General features: G+C 39.3%; 1 protein-coding gene across 3 annotated transcripts in view; it reads right to left on the reverse strand.

The window, feature by feature from the left end:
- The window catches only part of HHIP (hedgehog interacting protein), a 92,497-nt gene that overhangs the window by 25,685 nt on the left and 46,540 nt on the right, over nucleotides 1–20,272 (reverse strand). For all 3 annotated transcript variants that reach the window (XM_034661566.1, XM_019796415.2, XM_002916233.4), the window contains exons 5-10: nucleotides 10,575–10,726; nucleotides 10,023–10,196; nucleotides 9,201–9,344; nucleotides 5,647–5,768; nucleotides 3,235–3,358; nucleotides 2,127–2,257 (exon numbers count right to left, since the gene is read on the reverse strand). In XM_034661566.1, coding sequence (XP_034517457.1) covers nucleotides 2,127–2,257; nucleotides 3,235–3,358; nucleotides 5,647–5,768; nucleotides 9,201–9,344; nucleotides 10,023–10,196; nucleotides 10,575–10,726 — 847 coding nt within the window. The remainder of the gene's footprint in view (nucleotides 1–2,126; nucleotides 2,258–3,234; nucleotides 3,359–5,646; nucleotides 5,769–9,200; nucleotides 9,345–10,022; nucleotides 10,197–10,574; nucleotides 10,727–20,272) is intronic.

Genomic DNA, 20,272 nt, shown 5'->3' on the forward strand with positions numbered 1-20,272 from the left:
TGAACCCACAACCCCAAGATCAAGAGTAGCATCCTCCTCCCACTAAGCCAGGCAGGCACCCCCTTTTTTTTAAAGTAATCCCTATACCCAACAAAGCTCAAACTCAAGATCAGCAGTTCGATGTTTTACCCACCGAGCCAGCCAGGCGCCCCCTGTGTGGCTCTTAATTAAAGCCAAAGAGTTTCACATTAAAGCATAATTCAGTGAAGGCATGTTTAATTTTAATTATAAAGTATACACGGCACTATAGCTTTTGGACACTTAGGATTGTGTGTGCCTCATTTGTTAGTTCTGCTCCCAACATAGCATTAAGTGCAGATAGATGTCTGGGTATTTTAACAGTGGTGACACTAACAGGATGATTGATGGTGAGTCATTTGCAGTAAGGTCTGGGGAAATCAGAATGATTCAGTTACAACATCTAAATATTCATCTCTAATTCTTCCACAAACAATTTAATCCTCTTTTATATTTTAAAACCAGAGTTGCCAATGAAATTTAAATTACATAACGGAGGATTTCAGTGAGAAAGAGTTATCTCTTTGGTTCTTTTGAGTAAGCTAGGAGATATCTAGGGAAAAGTAATTGTAAATGTTTTCAATTCTGGAATAAGAAAANTTAAAGATTTTATTTATTTATTTGACAGAGACAGCCAGTGAGAGAGGGAACACAAGCACGGGGAGTGGGAGAGGGAGAAGCAGGCTCCCACCGGAGGAGCCTGATGTGGGGCTTGATCCCAGAATGCCGGGATCACACCCTGAGCCAAAGGCAGACACCTAACGACTGCANTATTTGACAGAGACAGCCAGTGAGAGAGGGAACACAAGCAGGGGGAGTGGGAGAGGGAGAAGCAGGCTCCCACCGGAGGAGCCTGATGTGGGGCTCGATCCCAGAATGCCGGGATCACACCCTGAGCCAAAGGCAGACACCTAACGACTGTGCCACCCAGGCGCCCCTGGAGGTCTCTTCTTTAAATCATTATATTCTTGTAGCTCTGAAATATGTGTTAGGTCCCTGGTTAACCTAACTGAATGGCATGGAACTATTCCTGGTGAATTCTGCATTTGATGTAATAAAACCAAAGCTGGACTACTAGGGAAAATACTCTGATTTAAGGACACCTGGGTGGCTCAGTTGGTTAAGCGTCTGCCTTCAGCTCAGGTCATGATCCCAGGGTCCTGGGATGGAGTCCCTCATTGGGCTCCCTGCTGAGCAGGGAGCCCACTTCTCCCTTTGCCTGCTGCTCCCCCTGCTTGTGCTCACTCTCTCTCTCTGACAAATAAATAAATAAAATTTAAAGAAAAAAAAGAAAATACTCTGATTTAGATGGGAAACACAACTCTTCTTTCTTAAGACCTAAAATTCATCTGGGAGGCCAAAGGATTTAATGGCCATGGTTTGTTTGGATGCTGTTCTTTAAATAGAGTCATTATGATAGCTACATTTATCTCTGTAATTTAAAATTAGGAGCATTTTCACTCTTTCATGGCATTCCAATTTCAACTTCTTTTTGCTTGTAAGCTGTGCACATTTTGATAACATACCATCAAATATAGTGTATGTTACCCCACAGATTATCATCCAGAAGATAATTTTTATTCTGTTGGAAAGCAGATTGACAAATTCAGCTTATCATGTACAAACTGCATGTCCCAATGGACAAAAAAATAAAGATAAAATTAAGTTAAAAATCCAGAAATAGAGGATAAGATGAAGCTGAGATTACAGCAGATTTTTTATTTATGCCGAGAGACACGGATAAGTGGAAAGGCTTTCAGATAGAGAATAGGAAGAAATGACTCAGATTTGCCTAAAGAATCGGTAGACCTTCAAGATTTTCTCCTTTAGGACTCAAAAAGTCTCTTTGTGCTTGCCTTCCATTTTCCTGCTTTGTAACTTTTACATTTTTGGAGTGGAAATAAGATGTAAAGACCCCCAGAGAAGGGTCACTGGGAGAGAATACGTAGTCGGGCCATCTCTAATCTCCACGGTAGGTCACCCTTGCCGCGGGTTACACGGCCAGCAAACGGAGGGCGAGATTCTTACACTTATTCCTCAGAGCAAAACAGAGCTTCTTGGGCAAGGGGCGGGGGGGATGAACTTCATAGAAGTAGCTTGTACAGTACCTAATTCATCTTCTCCAAATCCCAATATGTGACCTGACAAGTAACCTCTACAGGAACCGCCATTGCCGAGACAGAGTGGTTTTTCTTGCCATTGCTTGCTCACAGGACTTTGCTGGAGGGTTAAGAAATTCCTACAACAAAAAGGTACCGTAAACTTACAATGAAAATATGCTTTTGCTTAAAACAAACAAACAAACAAGCAAACAATAAAATGCTTAGCATAAAGCTCACAATGAATAATTGTTGTGCCATAAACCTGGTTTCTAAAAGGAAAAATAATATAGCCCATAATGTGTGCGAATACTGTGAAATTCTCATGTGGGGAGAAAGTACGTAAAGATAGTATTTTGTTTGGAGGGGGGTACTAAAAGTACCTGAGTATGAGAAAAGCCCTCCCCTTCATCCAGAGAATGATACTTCCTCTCCAGGACTAGACTCCATGCTGTGCTATTAATCAGAGAGAGGGACAGGGGGAAGATTATGGGGTCAGTAAACTTTTCTAGTTCCTTTTAGTGACCAAGCATAGCAGCTCTGTCACATGCCTGAATGCCAGTGACTTGGGAAACAAGATTCATAATTTGAGTTTCATCACAAGAGTTCCTGAGAATTACCCACACAGTGACCTCTAAAAATGAGGCTAAAATTTAATTGTGTAGTATTCTTACTGATAGAGACAAATTAAGTTCTGTTGCTAAAAGTTATGAAAGTCTGGCAAAAACAAAAATTCTTAGCCTTCCAATTTCCAAATAATTTGGAAAATATTTACCCAAGTCATGTATAACAATAGTTTTCAAATTACTCATTGTCATGGAACATTTATGTTAAGGATGAAGGGAAAAGCCTACATAATATGAAAAGTCCATCTGAAGACTTCTCTGCTCTTAAACATTATTTTATGAACTTAATCAAATTTGTTCAAAAAGCATCTCTTAGGAAGTTCTTCAATGAAACCACCATACATAATGAAACAAAAAGAAAATAATAATGTTTATGTGTCCCAGACCTGACCTCCAAAGGGAGACAATCATTTGAATATTTTATGGCAGTCGGCCCACTAATCAAGGGATATGTCATTTGATACATCAAACTGTGGTATCAGGAAACCTACCCATTACGGTCTCCAAACACATAGCTTCCGTACAGTCTTTCCGACTGGCAGCCTCGGTAAACAAATCCACCAACCAAAGGACCATTACTGAATGGCTTGAATTCTAAAAGTGATGGCTCACTTTCTGGAAAGAAAGAAACATAACATTAGATCAAATGAAACATTTTTATGAAATAAAAGTAATGGAGGCCAAGTAATATTATCATGGTAATTTACGTTAAATTTGAAATGTGTTCTATGATACACAAGATGAATGCAGTTCTAGATATTTAGCAAAATTAATTAAGTTCTGTTGCTTAAATAGTAAAAAATATAAAGAGCTTCCATGTGTAGCTTACTGAAATGAGAATGCTCCACAAATGCTTGTGGTTATAATTGCCACACATACCAAATTTACAATGAAATCAGAATCTGGATATTGTGGAAATCATGGTTATTTACTTAAGAACCAAAAGACTTGAAAAAAGCAATTGTTTTAAAATTGATTTTTCTGTAGAAATGCTTCTGCATATATTTAGTAAATTAAGCCAGACCTCTGTCAGGTTACACAAAATCTTTGAAAATCCATATTTTAATGAAAATAAAAGTATAGCACATAAAAGTTCTTTAAAACCACATTTGTATATTTAAAAACACTGTCACTCAAGTGATATCTTCATTTAAACTATTATAATAGTTTCGTTTATAGAGCTGTATGGTCAACAATGTCTATTGCAGCCATTCTTTTTAATTACATGGGTATAGCTATCTCAGTCTTTCCGTGCATGTCATTATATACTTGACTACACATACGCTAATTGCAATGAAAAAGATCTAAAGGCAGTTGCAAATTAATCTGAAAATTACTTATTATGTGCTTAATGTCAAATAAGCCATTATCAACAGGCAGTATTTTAGGCAAAGGTTTTTGTGGGAAGATGGTAATTTTAAAGTAGTTCTCCCTCCCCATGTGGTTATGGTGAATATATTATAAAAAGTAGAAAAGATGAAGTTTTAACTAGTTCACTTAGAAGCAGCGAAAATGAATGATTAAGGTCATGAACTCTGGAATCAGTAGGCCTGGGTTCAAATGCAGACCTTGCGACTTTATGCTGTATGATAATTAACCTTTCTGTGTCTCAGTTCCCTCATTGGTACAATGTGGCCAATAAGGGTGCCTATCACACAGAGTTGTTCCATGAATGAAAGGAGTCAAGTTTATAAAGTTACTACAGGGGCTGGCATGTTATAAGTACCAGGAATGTGGTTATTTTGTTTTTATTTTTGTTTTCTGCTTTACTGAAGTAAAAATAACGAAGTTGTAAAATATTTAAGGTGTACATTGTGGTGATTTGATACATGTATACACTGTGAGAGGACTCCGGATGTGTTTTCAAAACATAAATATAAGGCTATCAATGTTGTAGCCAGTTTCAGCTGCACCCCAATTAATGTGATTGGGGAATTTAGTTTAATCTACAAATTTAGCCAAAATTCCATCAAACCAGTGACTCATAAGATTTTCTTTTCAAACCATATCATTCTTTGGTTTGGCTTATGTAAGATACACACACACACACACACACAAATACCTGAAAAAAAAATAGAGTAAAATAACTGAATACCACATGAACTAACACAGCTGCTACATTCCTGGTGCTGAATAAATATCTTTATTGAATGAGTAAATAGAAGGAGCAATCAATTTAATAATCTTAATCTACTGTGTTCCCTGAATCATAATAATTTTGATATATTGCTTCCTCCAAAAGGAGTAAATACTAAAACACTAAAAAATATTAAATTTTTTGGCCTTCATTATTATCCAACTTTATTTTGTATATGTGTCTCTAAAACACCCTAGTAAATCATGTTATTAAACATAATGCCTAAACATCCCATTTTCATGACTTGGGTAAATACCAGTTTTTACAAGTCTATTACGTTGTTTTCTCTAAAATAGGCACTTTAAAAAATTACATTCTTATTTGAAACACTATTTTTCTATTTGCTGAAACTAGCATATTGGGTATTGAAAAATTTCTTACCTTTAACTTGTTTTTTCTGCTGTATGTAAGGATGTTAAGACAAGTTCTCCTTTATGTATTAAATAAATAGAAGTTATTCATTTTGACTCTCAGATGAGCAAAATATAAACAGCTAGTTTTTGAAGGTCCATTAAATTTTTGGACCTACAGAGCACACTTCAAACCATGGGAAAGGTAATTACCCAAATGGAATTCCTAGGGCTTGTAAGTGTCACCGGACCTTTAAAGAGTCCTGCAATTTACTCCCTTACCACTGTTAGTTAGGTCAGTGTTTTTATGCTTTCCCAAATGGTCATTTTGTAGCAATCCTTTTCTCTTCAATTAATACATTAAAATAAAACAAGGCCCAAACTGAAGCCAAGTCAACAAATTATGCTCTACTTACCATAATCTTTCCCCTTTATTATCTGTAGGATTCTGGCTGATGATCTGTTCTTTCCATTGGAGTCTGAACAAAGTATTGTTAAGTTGATGTTTATATCAGTGGGATGTCGGTCCACAGCACATCTGCATAACAAGAGGGGGACATCCGTGAATTCTTACCAGGGTCTTTTCTAAACTCAGACTGGAGATTCCTGACATAGGAACCCCTTTGTGGGCTGGCAAGGACCCTGGGGGCTATTTCGTTTGGTTCCTCAACAGACACATTCAGATTTGTTTGTTTACTCTGCTGAAGCTAAGCGACCTCTGGGGAATATTTCCTAATTTCTCTTGGTATCTCTCTCTAGGACGAATGTGCAGTGACTTAAAACATTTGTTAGTGTGTTAAGGACTGTCACATCTATAATACACTGGTAAGGTATGAGATCAACTCACATTTGCAGCCCACAAAATAGAATTCGTTTTGGTATTAGTTTTGTGGGTTTTGCATGGGATTGCTATATTCTTAAACTCAAGCTGCTCTCACAAAGGAGAGAAAGTGTAAGCTACAGTTTAGGGAATAAAATAAAGCTGGATCCCACAACCTCCGAAGTCTTTTACCTTAACTGGGTCTTCATGTCACCCCCAATCTGGAACTAGAATATTTCCATGACTTAAGCCATTGACTGTAAAGCCTATGAGCATGGGGACCATGTCCAGCTTCTTTATCACTGTATTTCTGTTACCTAATTCAAACCCAAGAATATAAAAGGGGCTCAATATTTGTTGAATGTGTAAGTCCATGAGGGACTGGAAATGTGGAGTTTGGGTTGGGGGAAGAATGAAGCTGTATAATACAATTTTTTGAAGTTCTCACAAATGTGGAAAACAGTGTTGCATTGTTTTCAGGTTTCTCAAATTTGACATTATCGGCCTTTTGAGCCAGAGAATTCTTTGAGCAGGGGACTGGAAGGTGGAGGAGAGGGAAGGTTCTGTGCTGGGCCCATAAGGAAGTTTAGCAGCATTTCTGGCCTCCAGCCACTAGACGTCAGTAGCATGAACCCCTCTAAAAAATGTTCCTAGACATTGCCAAATGTTCTCTGGAGGCAAAATCATCCCATTGGGAATCACTGATTTAGGTCAACCAAATACATTAATGACTTGACAACCGAACCAAACCATTGGGGCTATTAAATAAACTAGAAAGCAAAACAACCTGAGAGTAAGTTCTGGGTCTTAAGAGTTGCTGAGTCGTATGTAGCAATCATCTCAACAGTAACAACAACTACAAAACAAAAACTGTCGCATCCAAATGATCCCATTCATAATAGGGAAACTATAAGCCTCACCCGCCAAAGATGAGTTAGTTGTTCTGTGGCAACAGTCCCTTTATTGTCCTCTTTAATTCAATGATTCACAGAGTACAATGCCTGGCAGGGAACAGGACACAGTCGTGATGTGACTTAAGGTGGAGCCTAAATCCATACAGGCAGAGAAATTTCTTCCATACTGTCTTCCTTTTAAAGATGGAGAAACTATGACAAAAGAAGGTTTGACCTCTTTCTATTAAGAAAAGAGCAAACCTGGAAGGAAAGCCCAGGTCTCCCCAAGGTGGATGCCATCAGGCCTAGCTCTGGCTGAATATTGTGGTCACTGAGAACGACTTGACCCTTCTAACCTTTGGTTTCTTATGGAAAAAAAGAGGTTGGACAGTGAAACTTCTCTGTATGATACCAGATGGTGAGTACATGTCATTATACATCTGTCCAAATCCATAGAATGTACAACCCCCAGTGAACCCTAATGGAAACTCTGGCCTTTGGGTGATAACGATGTGTCAATGTAGGTTCACCCATTGTAACAATGTCCCAGTCTGGTGGGTGATGTTGCTAATGGGGAAGCTATGCCTGTGTGGGGGTCAGGGGCTATATGGGAAATATCTATGCCTTCTGCTCAAAGCCAGCTACCACCAAGTACCGCTGAGAGGCAAAAATGAGATAATGTGCATGAGATACTTAGTTCAGTACTCTGCACCGAGGTGCTTAATACAAGGCAGCTTTACTTTTAGCCAGTAATTGTTTTAGTTTCCTTTCTGCTTTATTAAATCTTTCTCTGCTTGAAATGCTCTTGGAGGGAGGCACCAGTTCCCTTTAGCCCGCTGCTGCCAGAGGAGGTGAGGCTCTGCGGCACAGGCGTCCTGACACATGCAAGGTCTGCAAAGCGCCTCACCGTGTGTTTTTGCACTGAGGGTCCAGGACCCCCAGGAAGGTTGCACGAAAGCTCCAGTGAGACTGTGGTGACTCAGGCTGCTCGACTTCAAAGTGCTGCTTTGCGGTGGTATCTGCAAGTTCTGAGCTATAGGAATGGAATGTGACAGTTTCCTCCACATCCTGAACCCACCTTAAGTATTCCCTGTCGCACAGATTTTAAGATCTGCTGAGATGCCAAAAAGGAAATGAACTGTAGACTTGGACTTTGATGGAGGGGAGATGAAGGGCGTGAGGGATTATAAAAATAAAAGTTCGAGAAATACTCACCTTGCACATAGTGAACACTCAATAAACATTAAATAGCAATAATAACTTAGCTAGTAAATGAATGAATGTGGCCAAATATCCCACAGTATGAATAAGAGACCACAGATTGGATGAAGCTTTCATCATAGAATTGCTATATTATACTTCATAGCATTTTTTAAGCGTACCCCAAATTTCTCACTCTACATACATCTTAGTGCTCCTTTCTTTATAGTTCATTATAGTAAACAGTCAATCTGAATTCCTTTAGTATTTCTATTTTTTTTCAAGTGAAAAAATGTTAACATTGAGCTCAATGAGCTTATGAACTGATACTGCGTCATCGTAGGTTAAGTAAAGCCATGATAAGAACTGCAATTGATTTAAAACTTACCATGTGTGTCAGGCACTCCGCTTTGTGCTTTACCTCTAGATTTGTAGTAAATCATTATCGCGTCCTTGCAAAGTAGCTATTACTACCCCCTATCTGATGTATATGGAAACGGGGCACCTCTTGGTTTCCGCTCAGGTCAGGACCTCAGGGTCGTGATCTCAGGGTATCGATCCCAGGGCGGTGAGATGGAGCCCCGTGTGGGGCTCAGGGCTCAGTGCAGAATCTGCTTAAGACCCTCCCTCACTCTCTGCCCCTCTTCTCCTCTCTTTCTCAGATAGACAAATCTTAAAATAAATTTTAAAAATTTAAAAAAATTAATGGGTATGGAAAATTTCATTTAAAGGGGTTTAAGGAGAAAATTTAAAAGGTTTATTATCTCTTGGAATTTGAACAACTGCAGTCTTAATCATTACATTGGTCCAACAGCTTTTATCTAATAACACTTTAGAACCTCAAGGCAATTTTTCTCCATGAATTTGTTCTTTTCCATATGTCTCATCCACTTTCTCAGTCTGCTTCACACATTAATAGAAGAGTGCTCAGATAATGAGCTGGTGTGATTTTGGACACTACCCGTGGAGGCTCTGTGCCTGGACCCCTCTTCCTTTCCCCAGCTCTCCACTTCTGGCCTGGCTTTACAGCAGGCGAGGGGATAGACTCTGTTCTCACCTGCCTGGGTCATGCAGGCCGTGTGCAAACACCTCGGGGGGCTGGTTGGTGCTGTTGAAGTGCGGGTTGCTCCTCGGTATGGAATAAGGCACACTACACATATCCGTATCCACATCCAGCCGAAGCACCGAACCTGTGAAATCACTGAGAAATTGGAGGACCAGTTTCAGTGTTTTCTGCTCTTGTTATGTATTTCACCCAACCCGAATGTGGGAGGTTGCGCTACAGTCCAAAGAATCATCCCCTCCTTTGAGACGAAATTATTAATGTTACAAATTCCAAATCGTGGGAAACGTAACCAGGAGCAGGTCTGTTTCGGACAAGCGGCAGCACCGCAGGGCAGCTCCATAGTGGCCGAGGGTTGCAGCATCAATAGTGTGTCACATTTGCCACTGTTCTTTACCTTTCGCCAATCCCTGCACTCCGTGCGCCCGCAAAAGCGCCGCTGGACCCTGCGAGTCCAGCCTGCACTGTGGCTGCGCGCTCGGACTTGTAGGGTCACCGAGCACGAGCCGCTGCCCAGGGCGCGCGGGGCCGCCACTGTCCCCGGGCTGTGCCTCCTGCAGCCCACGCGGCACTCATGCACTTCTGAACATCTAGGGACAGCGACTTCCAAAAATACCATCAGCATATGACTGAATTCCTCCTCCTTTTATAAAAGTTAAATATTTAACCAAGGCAACATAATTCAAAGACAGTCCTTTTTTTTTTTTTTTTTTTTTTTTCAAAGGCAGTTCTTAACTTACTGGTTCTGACACTTTTTCCCCTGGCTGGCACTTAAAACCTTTTAACATCAAGGGGAACTTTTTTTTCTTTTTTTACCTTAAACCATCCATTTCTTCCATATCATCCAGTGTGATCATCCCATCACCGAGAATGACGTATAAAAAGCCCTCAGGGCCAAAGAGCAGTTGCCCTCCTAGATGCTTTCTGTGGAGTTCTGCGACTTCAAGAAATACTCTGGCTGTTCTCAAATCAACTTGATGGGGATTTTTTCTACATTGTGGGGAGGAAGCAATACCATAGTTGTTAAAGATGTAAGGCGAACCCACCACAAAGTAAACCGTACACAATTAGGGGATATTTCCTTAGCATGGAAATAAGGGAACATATGCTTCAAATGAAGCTAATAAAAATTCTCCGATAAATGACATTATTTTCTGTTTCAGAAGGAGCATGTAAGCTGAAAGATAATTGAGGAAAAGTGCCAAAGCTACCATTTCTCTCACTCCTCCTTATGGACACATATGCAGTTTTCAGCAAGATGGAGATTGTGGTTTAATTACTGTCACCTTAACTTCTAAAATAATTAGGAAGAGATAATGAGAAAATAAGACTGAAAAATATTTATGCCGCAGGGCATTTTAGAGATACCTGGATACTGTGTATTCCACAACTCGAAGAATGTGGTCATGAGGCCCGATAGCCCACCGTTCTTGGTTGGTGGTATAAGACACATAGAGCTTTCCATTTTTCTTGTAATTGGGATGGAATGCAAGGCTTAGCAGACCTCTTTCATCTCCTCCCTGCAGTCAAATGAAAAACACAAAGAATCGTGAAGTTAATTATGTTCTTTATTGTGTTTCAACTGGAACCCCAAAAGAGTCTCTTTCTTTCTTCTGGATAATCTTTGCCCAAACGCTTTTCTTTTCTTCCTTGCCTACTGCACAAAAAAGGATTATAAAACATTTCACTCTGCGGAACTCTTTAAGGGTTAGAACAAGACAATTGTCTTGTGTGGTTATCGATGCACAAGACCCTTACACCACTTTTGTCAAGTGATTTGTGTATGCAATCTCGGGAAGCTAGGAAGACAAGTTTAAGAGCTATGAAGAATTCTTTGCCGGGTTACTAGGTTGTATGTAGTTCATAGAAGACAAATAAAAAGGTTCATAATCAAGCAGTCACTTCTAATCCAAGTCTCCCAAACCTAAAACACAGTGTGGGCTGCCAACTCCCACTGTCTTGGCAATATGTTTAGAAAACAGTTAAATTGCTTGTGTAATATGTAAACCTTTGTTTTACCCTGGAGGCATCCACATCAGTTGTCACAACGATGGTGGTCTGTTCATCATAACTAGGTAATAAGCAGCCTTGGCCTATCTACATAGGAATGAGGTCTTTTTACATGTATCTTTCACAGCATAGAGCTTTGCTTTATAGAAGGATGGAGAAATGGGAGGAGAGCTAAAAACCAGGGCTGGCTTGGGGGGAGGGAGAAATACTAGAGAGGAAAGGGGACACTAGGAAATAAAAGAAGGATCCCAAACAACTTTCTTTGTTATTATATGAATGTCAAGGATTGTATACATTAGGCATGCCAAATGCTGTAACAATTAAAACATCATCATGTTCTTAAATAGAAAGGCATTTTATCTTTATTTTCTGCTAATTCAGCTTGATGAAACTCAATATAGCCTCAGCATTTGTTTCATCCCACAAGTAGTCTAGGGATTTCTATAATGAAATTAAAGTATCTGAAATTACCTAGATCAGAGACTTAAAGTTCAAATTCTAGTAAGCCAGGGAGCGCTTTCTCTGTAGTCTGAGGAGTTATCCAAACTGGGGGAAACTGTATGAAGCAACTGCTGCCAGTAACTCCCCTTAACCACGCGATCGCATCACACCCTGCGTCTCCTGTGGCGAACAGCTGGAAGTGACCCCTCAGAAGTCTAACAGGAGGGCAACAGTCTCCAACACTGTGACTCCTTTACAAGCTCACGCTCAGCCGTGGAACCGCTCTCATGCTATTATTCTCCCCTCGAAGAGCCTGGGTTACTACCAAAGCAAAGAGCTCTGTGTGGTTTGGATTCTCCATGGATGGAAGGGTTCAGAGTTTTGGGCATAAAAGCGCACTTAAAGTAAACTTGCTTGATTTATCTCTTGGATTAGAGAAAAACTGCTTCAGGTATATGCCATCCAAAGTGGAGACATTGCAACTTTAAGAGCATGTAAATACTAAAGCGGGTGCAAATATCCCAGCACTACCGAAGCAGGGTTCAAGTGTCAAAAAAGTCAACCTCTTCATTTCTATGTCACAAGATGCTTAGGCTGAATTTCAGTCAAAACGATCTCATTGAAGGGTATGGATCTAGAATCCAATGACTACGAGCAATGAAAATGAGCCTCTATGTTTCAGAATATTTTATAGTGATTTTAGTATTGATTGGATGTTGCTGTTTTTTTTATATCTTCATTAAACAAATATTTCCTCTTATGAGACATTGAAGGCTGGGATGCATAACTAAGGACTGATTGTAGAAAAACACATTTAAACCTCTTTGATGCATGGATAAAAAAGCCGAGGGGTGGGATTTAGTTTGTGATTAATTCCTCTTCCGAGTGTATTTCACCTTAAAGCTGTGAGTGCAGGGTAAGTACTTTATGTCCACTTCACAAATATTTGTGTTCCGCTATAAGAAGCTTTTGCTGAAAGTAGTTCTTTTGTAGTTTTTAATCAAATCATCTGAGATACAATTTGAGTTGGAAAGCGGCATGGCTTAAACCTGTGCTAACTGCTTTTCAGGAATTAGGAATGTAGAATTCATGCACCATAGAAAGATGGGGAAGGAGATTTAAACAAATCCGCAAGTGACGGAAGACAACTGTTCACTTTAGAGATTCACCTGTCTCGTCAATGAATGTGGGGGCATCACTGGCATGTGTTGAAGTTCCAAATATGGAAACAGAATGAGACATCTCAATGACAAGAAAATAAATTTAAAATGCAATTTTAAAAAGTCTGTAATGCTGAATTTTTCAGGTTGTAGGATTTACATTTGTTTATTACATAGGATTTCGTATTTTTAAAGTCAACTTCCAGGTGCAAAGTAGTGATCTGGTTGGCTTAGAAACAGGAGTAATGACTCCTAAGTTATTTCAGAGAAATAGTCACATTCATAATTATATTGATGAAAAATTTAGTGTATTATGTAAATATGCTAGAGTGTCTCTCGAAACTAGCTTTGTAAACTACGTAGTGTAACATGACTCCTAAATGTTCAGAGATTGAGAAGGGGGGCTATGCCACCACTGCCAGGAGATTAAGGTATCTATAGGCTCACATTTAGCTTGAACTGGCCTTCGGAGTTACATTGTCTATTTAAAGTATTTGACAAATCATGATTTACTTCTCAAGTGCAAGCCTATCTTTGAGGTATGGGCCATTTTTCAAGATCTATATGAAGAAATAGGTTGATTGGGCATTAATGTTTAATTTTGGAGCAGGGTCTGCTAGAGGTTACAACGCCAGAAACACCACCAGAGACTCTTGGGGTCTCTGATTGCTTCAACTACAGTCTTCACCAGGACACAGCCCTGCCTGAAACCCCCAAGCACTGGCGCCTGGAGGCTGGGTGGCCCGCAGACCAGCTCTCCAGGCTCACGGGAAAGCCCCTGGGCGGGTGTTACTGACACGTCTTGTCTTCCTTCCCATCCTTTCACCTCAATTATGGGTAGCTTTATGGAATGAAAATCATGCACTGCTTCCAGAAATGTCAAATTATCAAATTGTTTCTAGTGAACATCTGGGGAGAATGAACCTCTAGTGATTAGTTCAGTAAAGCTGGCTGAAAAGGGAGAAAGACAATTCATAGAATGGTGAATGGAAGAGTCTCGGTCCAGGGAGCCCTTCCTTTCAAGAAGACACTGACTTCTAACATTATACTTTTGGAAACATTGACCGATGTGCAAAACGCTTATCGTGACTCAGGTGAAAAGCAGCGATTTATCAAAAACATTCCCATTATACTCTGTGCTTCATTATTAATACTGAATGCTTGACGTGTACATGGTGCTTCTAGAGATGAACATCAGCACTAGAAATGGGCAAGTAATTTACAAATGATGCTTTAGGGTTCTCTCAGTTTGGGGGTAATGCTTTTTTTCTTTTTCTTTTTTTTTAAGTTCAGTGACTGAAACCTCACCCAAGCATCATAGGGTACCTACCACAGGACACTTCCTCCCCCTTTGCTCAGCTTTCTCAAACTGCATCAACGTCTGGGCAGCGCCACACCAAGCACAAATGACTTTTCAAAATCAGGTAGTTGAATGATTTGAAATAATGTCCCTGCATACTTTAAATGGACCCATGTTTCAGAGTAAATCATAAAACTCTCCTAAGAGACTTTAAATAAGTAATTAACTGCCATTCTAGTTATCATTCAGCTTTCAGGAGCAATTTCACAGGGTCAACAGAAGAGAGATAAAAACCCCAAACTGAGAGTGTTGGTAACTTTAATGTGAGGACAAGATCAGATCTAGTCCTATAGTTTTGGGACAAACTCTTCCCTGATGAACACATCAAAGTTCTAGCCAGTTGACCAAAAATATTCCTCTTCTTTGAAGAAAATGGAAGTATCTACTAGAAAAAGAGAGGTGATGGTAAAATGATTACATAATATATATAATATATACAATAAATACATTATATATATAACGATTCTTTTTAAAGAAATTGTGGGCATGGCCTTTCATTATGATTTTTAAACAAAACATTCCCTTCATACTTTCAGTGTGGTTAAAGTCAGTTTTTTACTGATTTCTATCTTTAAAATTTGCCTTAATCTTTTTCAGAGAATGCTGAGTTTGCCTTAATCTTTTTCAGAGAATGCTGGGCAGCACTGAACTAAAGCATCATTTCTCATTTCTGCATAGTTTTTCTTAGTGACCCTTTGGCAGGTGTCTAGCTTCAAGTTTGGTAGTCTACAGAATGGCCTTCTGGTATTGAGAAAGCAATGAAACGTAAATTAAACTAAATAATGCAGTGCTAAGTTCAAGATATGCCTTGTTATATACAGTCTTTATAAAAAAAAGTTTGTATTTGACATCATTCAACAAATATTTATCAAATACCTACCATGTGTTAGGCATTGTATCTGGCACCAGGGATAAGACAAGACAATTAATAAGAACCAGTCTCTCCGTCATTCAGAAGCTAATAGTATGCATGAAAACAGATAACAAAGTCAGATAACAAAGTAAGTTTTTAGTTGTTTCATTCTCACCATAATTCTTCGAGATGCTGATTTTTGGGTGCGGGGCAGGGGGAGGGTTAAACTTTGCTACTCTATTAGAAATGTGCATGGCCCAAAAAACAAGTATGAAAGGGAGTAAATACATACTCTGGGTTACTTTGGACACACAGGCTAATTAGTATATTGGCACCCAAGGTTTCCCACTCTAAAACTTGGTAAGGAAAAGAAAAAAGCTTCGTTTTATGAAATCTAAATTACATGAAGAGTATGAGGTAGAGTTTCTGCAAACAATAAGACCATCTTCCAATTTGTTTTATGCATATGACACAGGTATGAATGAAGACCTCTAGTAGAATTGGTGTTCTCTTAATAATGAAGGAGTTTCTGAGAATTAACATAAGAGTAGAATGGTGGTATTTTTTAAATTCTCTGTAAAATATGTACTTTTTATTAGGAGGCAAGTCTCCCTTATTAATTGTTATTCACATATCTACATTTTGTGCTCCTACACCCCAGGAAAGGAACAAGAGAACTTGGAAGCCAATGTGGGCTCCTTCTTGTGCAAAAACCTTTGCTTCTCTTAGACTGGAAATTTTTGCTATTCAGAAATGAGAAGTAGGTTTGTTTGAGAATTGTTAGTTCAAATACAATACCAGATGTATTCATTTTTCATTGCTGTTGTAAAAAAATTACCACTTAGTGGCTTGAAACAACACAAATCTATTACCTTAAAGTCTGTAGGTTAGCATCCAACATGGGTCTCGCTGGGCTAAAATCAATGGGTTCGTAGGGCTGTGTTTCTTTCTGGAGGCTCTAGGGGATAATTCATTTCCTCTTCTTTTCCAGCTTCTAGAAGCCATCTGGCATTCCTTGGTTTTGTCCTCCTCCCTCCATCTTCAAAGCCCGTAGTAACAGGGATGAATCCTCCTCCTTTGGCACCACTCAGACCTCCTCTGCTCCCTCTTCCACTTTTAAGAATTTGTGATGCCACTGAGCCCACCCAGAGAATCCAGGATAATCTCCCTACATACAGTCTAGCAATTCAGTTCCATTGCAAACTTAATTCCCCTTTGCCATGTAAAGTAACATATTCCAGGGATTAGGAGGAGGACATCTTTTGGGGAGGGGCATTATTCTGCCTACCACATGAATATTTTAATCTGTTTTCAAAATAGGATCCAAAGCACTTCTGACCTTAACCATCTTGGCCATGCTCTACTGGGAGCATCTTGAAAGAGAGAAGTGAAGTTCATCTATAAATTCATAGAGATACTTAAGTGAAGCTTGGTCACAGCAAGCACCCTCTCGTAGCTGTCAGTAACGAAAGAACAACCACCACCCTCTAAAATGAAGAAAGAACACCTTTCAGAACTGAGGAGGAGGAGAAGGAGAAGACCTTCAGGTAACATGTGGACACATATGAATTGAGTCACAAGCAAAGCTGCCGTGTTAATCACAGGAAGCAAAGAAGGTAAAAATTAAATGTAGACAAACCATTTCTACTAACTAGAGGATTTTAAGCTCACTAAAACTGTATTATTTTGTTTTGTTCATGAGTTTTTGAAACATATTGTAGAGTATTAATTTCTTCACAACTCCTAGGAAAGATGAGAAGCCATGCTTTTCAGTAGTTCCAAAAGTGTAACTTGGTCTCAGAAGGAGTCAGTTCCCTGAGGATCCTGAGTTAGCTTATAAGAGGGGCTGCATGATTTGGTTTTATGGTATAATGAAAAATATATTTGGTCTTTGTCCTGGGTTCCTGGCCCAGAGCTCCTAATACCTTTGGAATTTTCTGAATGACAGGGGTGTCTTTTGTTACTCATAATAAACCCCTGTCAACCTTACCTGAGTCTATGCTAATGAAGTGACTCTAGGCGGGCCCTGGGATAGCTTCAGGAGGAGGGCTGGTAACCAGAGGAACCAAAAATGTGATTAGCAGATTGGAACTTTCAGCCCCCACCCCACACCAACCTCCAGGGAGGGAAGAGAGACTGAACGTTGAGTTCAATCGCCAGCGCACATGATTTAACGAATCATGTCTGATGATTTAATCAGTCATACATAATAAAGCCTTCATAAAACAACAGGGTTTAGATAGCCTCTGGGTTGGTTAACATAATGAAATGCTGGGAGGGTGGCATGAAGCGTCATGTCCCCCCACCCATACCTTGCCCAACGCATCAATTTCATCTGGCTGTTTCTGAATTGTAGACTTTATAATAAACTAGTAATAGTCAGTAAAGCAATTTCCTGGGTTCTGTGAGTTAGTAAGCCCGAGGGGAGGCTTATGGGAACCCCTGAATTTGTACTGAGCCGGGCAGAAATGTGGGCAGCTGAGGCGCCCTATTTGCAGCTGGTCCCGGAAGTGAAGGCAGTCTTGTGGGACTGAGCCCTTAGTTAGTAGTGTCTGGGCTAACTCTGGATAGTTAGCATCAGAAATGAAATTGTTGGACACCCAGCTGGTGCTGAATAACTGGTTGGTGTGAGAAAAGAAAGTCATTTGGTGTCAGAAAACACTCCGGAAAAAATCTGAGAGGTTCATTAGCCCCTCCTCCTTGCCGGGGACAAGGAGGTCATGATCAACTCTGTTGAAGAAATTGAAGTTAAAGAGTACTTGGGAAACATTTGGTAGTCTTCCTGTCATCTAAATCTTACTTGGAGATTAACATTTTTATAAAATATCTTGTGTCATTTTATTATTCAGTCTTTGGCTTTTTTTTAACCTTTATTCTCTGAGAATGAAATCAGCCACAATATACCGAGGACCTATTATAATAATAATAGTTTTCTTCTTTTGTTTAAAATGTCCCCTATTTTTCCAGCTTTGGCTTTTCTTTTAGATATGTTTTTAACTTACTCCAATCATTCTCTTGGTTTCCTGATAACTGAATGCTCTTCAAGGCGCTGTTTTGTCTCTTCAGGGCTTTTTGCCTCATTGTATTCACCCACTGTTCTAGTTTTCCAAGAAGTATATGCAGTTTTCAAATGCTTGTAGGGCCCCAGCTCACCTCTACCACATCCCCTGACAAAGAAATCTGTCCTGCTTCAAATGAGGTTGGAGAGCTGCTCAAGGACACCCAGCAATTCAGAGTTTGTAGGAAGTTTCTCATGGAGTATATGATTTCTGTTACGTAGCAATTGGTCCATGTCAAATCTGTGTTTAAGACTGTACGTTTTATCTTTGGAAGCGAATGTAAAAACAGACTTAAAAAGTACAAATGGGAGGGGCGCCTGGGTGGCGCAGTCGTTAAGCGTCTGCCTTCGGCTCGGGGCGTGATCCCGGTGTTCTGGGATCGAGCCCCACATCAGGCTCCTCCTCTGGGAGCCTGCTTCTTCGTCTCCCACTCCCCCTGCTGTGTTCCCTCTCTCACTGGCTGTCTCTCTGTCACATAAATAAATAAAATCTTAAAAAAAAAAAAAAGTACAAATGGGAGCTATTCTGGATGGAAACTTCTAGACCACTAGCTTTCCTCAACAATTCTCTTCCCCACTCTTTTCAAACATAAACAAAATAAATCAGTCATGCTGGGTTTAAGTTACGACCTACACAGAGGAAAGATACTAGAAGTGGTATTTTCTAGAAATCCAGCTTCCCAGGTGCTTCTTATTCCAGATACTAATGTTCTTTTGAACACCTATGGGGAAAAACGTAGAAACATACTAATTAAATACTTTAAAACTATTATGGCCATAATATTGTATGTGTGTATGTATATGATTTATTTTATATAAACTTTGTCAGATGGAATGAAATTTCATATTTCTGTTTTCCCTTAAGCTTTTAATCTATTTGAACAGTGATATTCGAGATAGTACAGCATATTATATAGCGGATTGACTTTTGGACCTTTTATCTTGTCCAGGCTGTGGTGAGCTGCTGTGGAACAGGTAATACAGGCTGCCCAAGGAATCCAGTATGATACCAGGGAACGGCTTGAAGACTAGGGACTATTTTTCTCTATATGTGTCAAAGGATAATAATATCTACGGTATTCCAAAGTTCAGTTTTCCAAAATATCTTCTCTAAAAGAAAAAAAAAATGCCTCAATTAATTAAACTGTGTGAAACATCTATCTGAAATAACAAAATAATAAAACTACAAAAAGTATCAATTCTCAAAAGCAAAACCCTGGCCCTAAACATTTTTTTGAAGAAGGAAAATTTACAGAGATGTTGGAAGCATTTAGAGAAAGCAAAGATTTATGCTGCGTGTTTAGGTTACATGAAAATAAATTAACAAGAATTTGACAAAAACTATAAGAATATTCACGGGAATTAAAAATGAATAAAGGCGATAATCAAAGTTTTGTAGCTACAATAAACTTTGCTATTACAACCTAGAGGTTTAATACGTGTTAAGACCTTAGATTGGAAAAAGTGCACATTTTTAGACTGAACTGTAAATGGATAAAATACGGGGCAGTTGCCTTGTTACATAGAGCAAAACGTTAGATATGTAAATTAGGAACTAGACCAATTCTCCACTAGACTGCAAGCCTCTTGAAGGCAGGGCTTTGTCTTTTTGGTGTCTTAGGAAGGCTCTTATCTGCAGTGGAAGCCTTGTTACAAATGGTAATAGAATGGATTCTTCCTATGTGCCAGAGACCATGCTAAGTAATTTGCAAGCATTATCTTCCTTAAACTCTGTAACAACTCTGGAGTTTAATACTATTTTGTCATTGTCTTTATGTTCTGGATAAGGACAAAGAGGCATAGAGGATTTGAGTAACTTGCCCAAAATGCACAACCAGAAGTGGCAAGGCAGAGATTGTCTGCGATTGGAGGACAAATAATGTCAACTATTATGTGACACTGCCCCACCAACGATTTCCTAAATGAAGAAATGAACAAACAATGGATAGATTGTATTTCCTCATCAGTATCCATTGTTCATGGCTTGAAGCATTACTGAAACAGTCTTACTTAAATTTCCAAAGCTTTATGAGGAAATAAAAGGAAGTTTATAACTCAGTTATTTTAACACAAAGGTTAAATTAGTTTTAGGGCAATGTGCTGATACACTGACTATTTGGAAAAAAAGTTCCTGATTTGTGTGTATTTCCATGGTGTGAGTACTCTCACCATGGCCAATTTCAA

The sequence above is a fragment of the Ailuropoda melanoleuca genome, chromosome 5 (assembly GCF_002007445.2).
Source record: "Ailuropoda melanoleuca isolate Jingjing chromosome 5, ASM200744v2, whole genome shotgun sequence".
Lineage (NCBI taxonomy): Eukaryota > Metazoa > Chordata > Mammalia > Carnivora > Ursidae > Ailuropoda > Ailuropoda melanoleuca.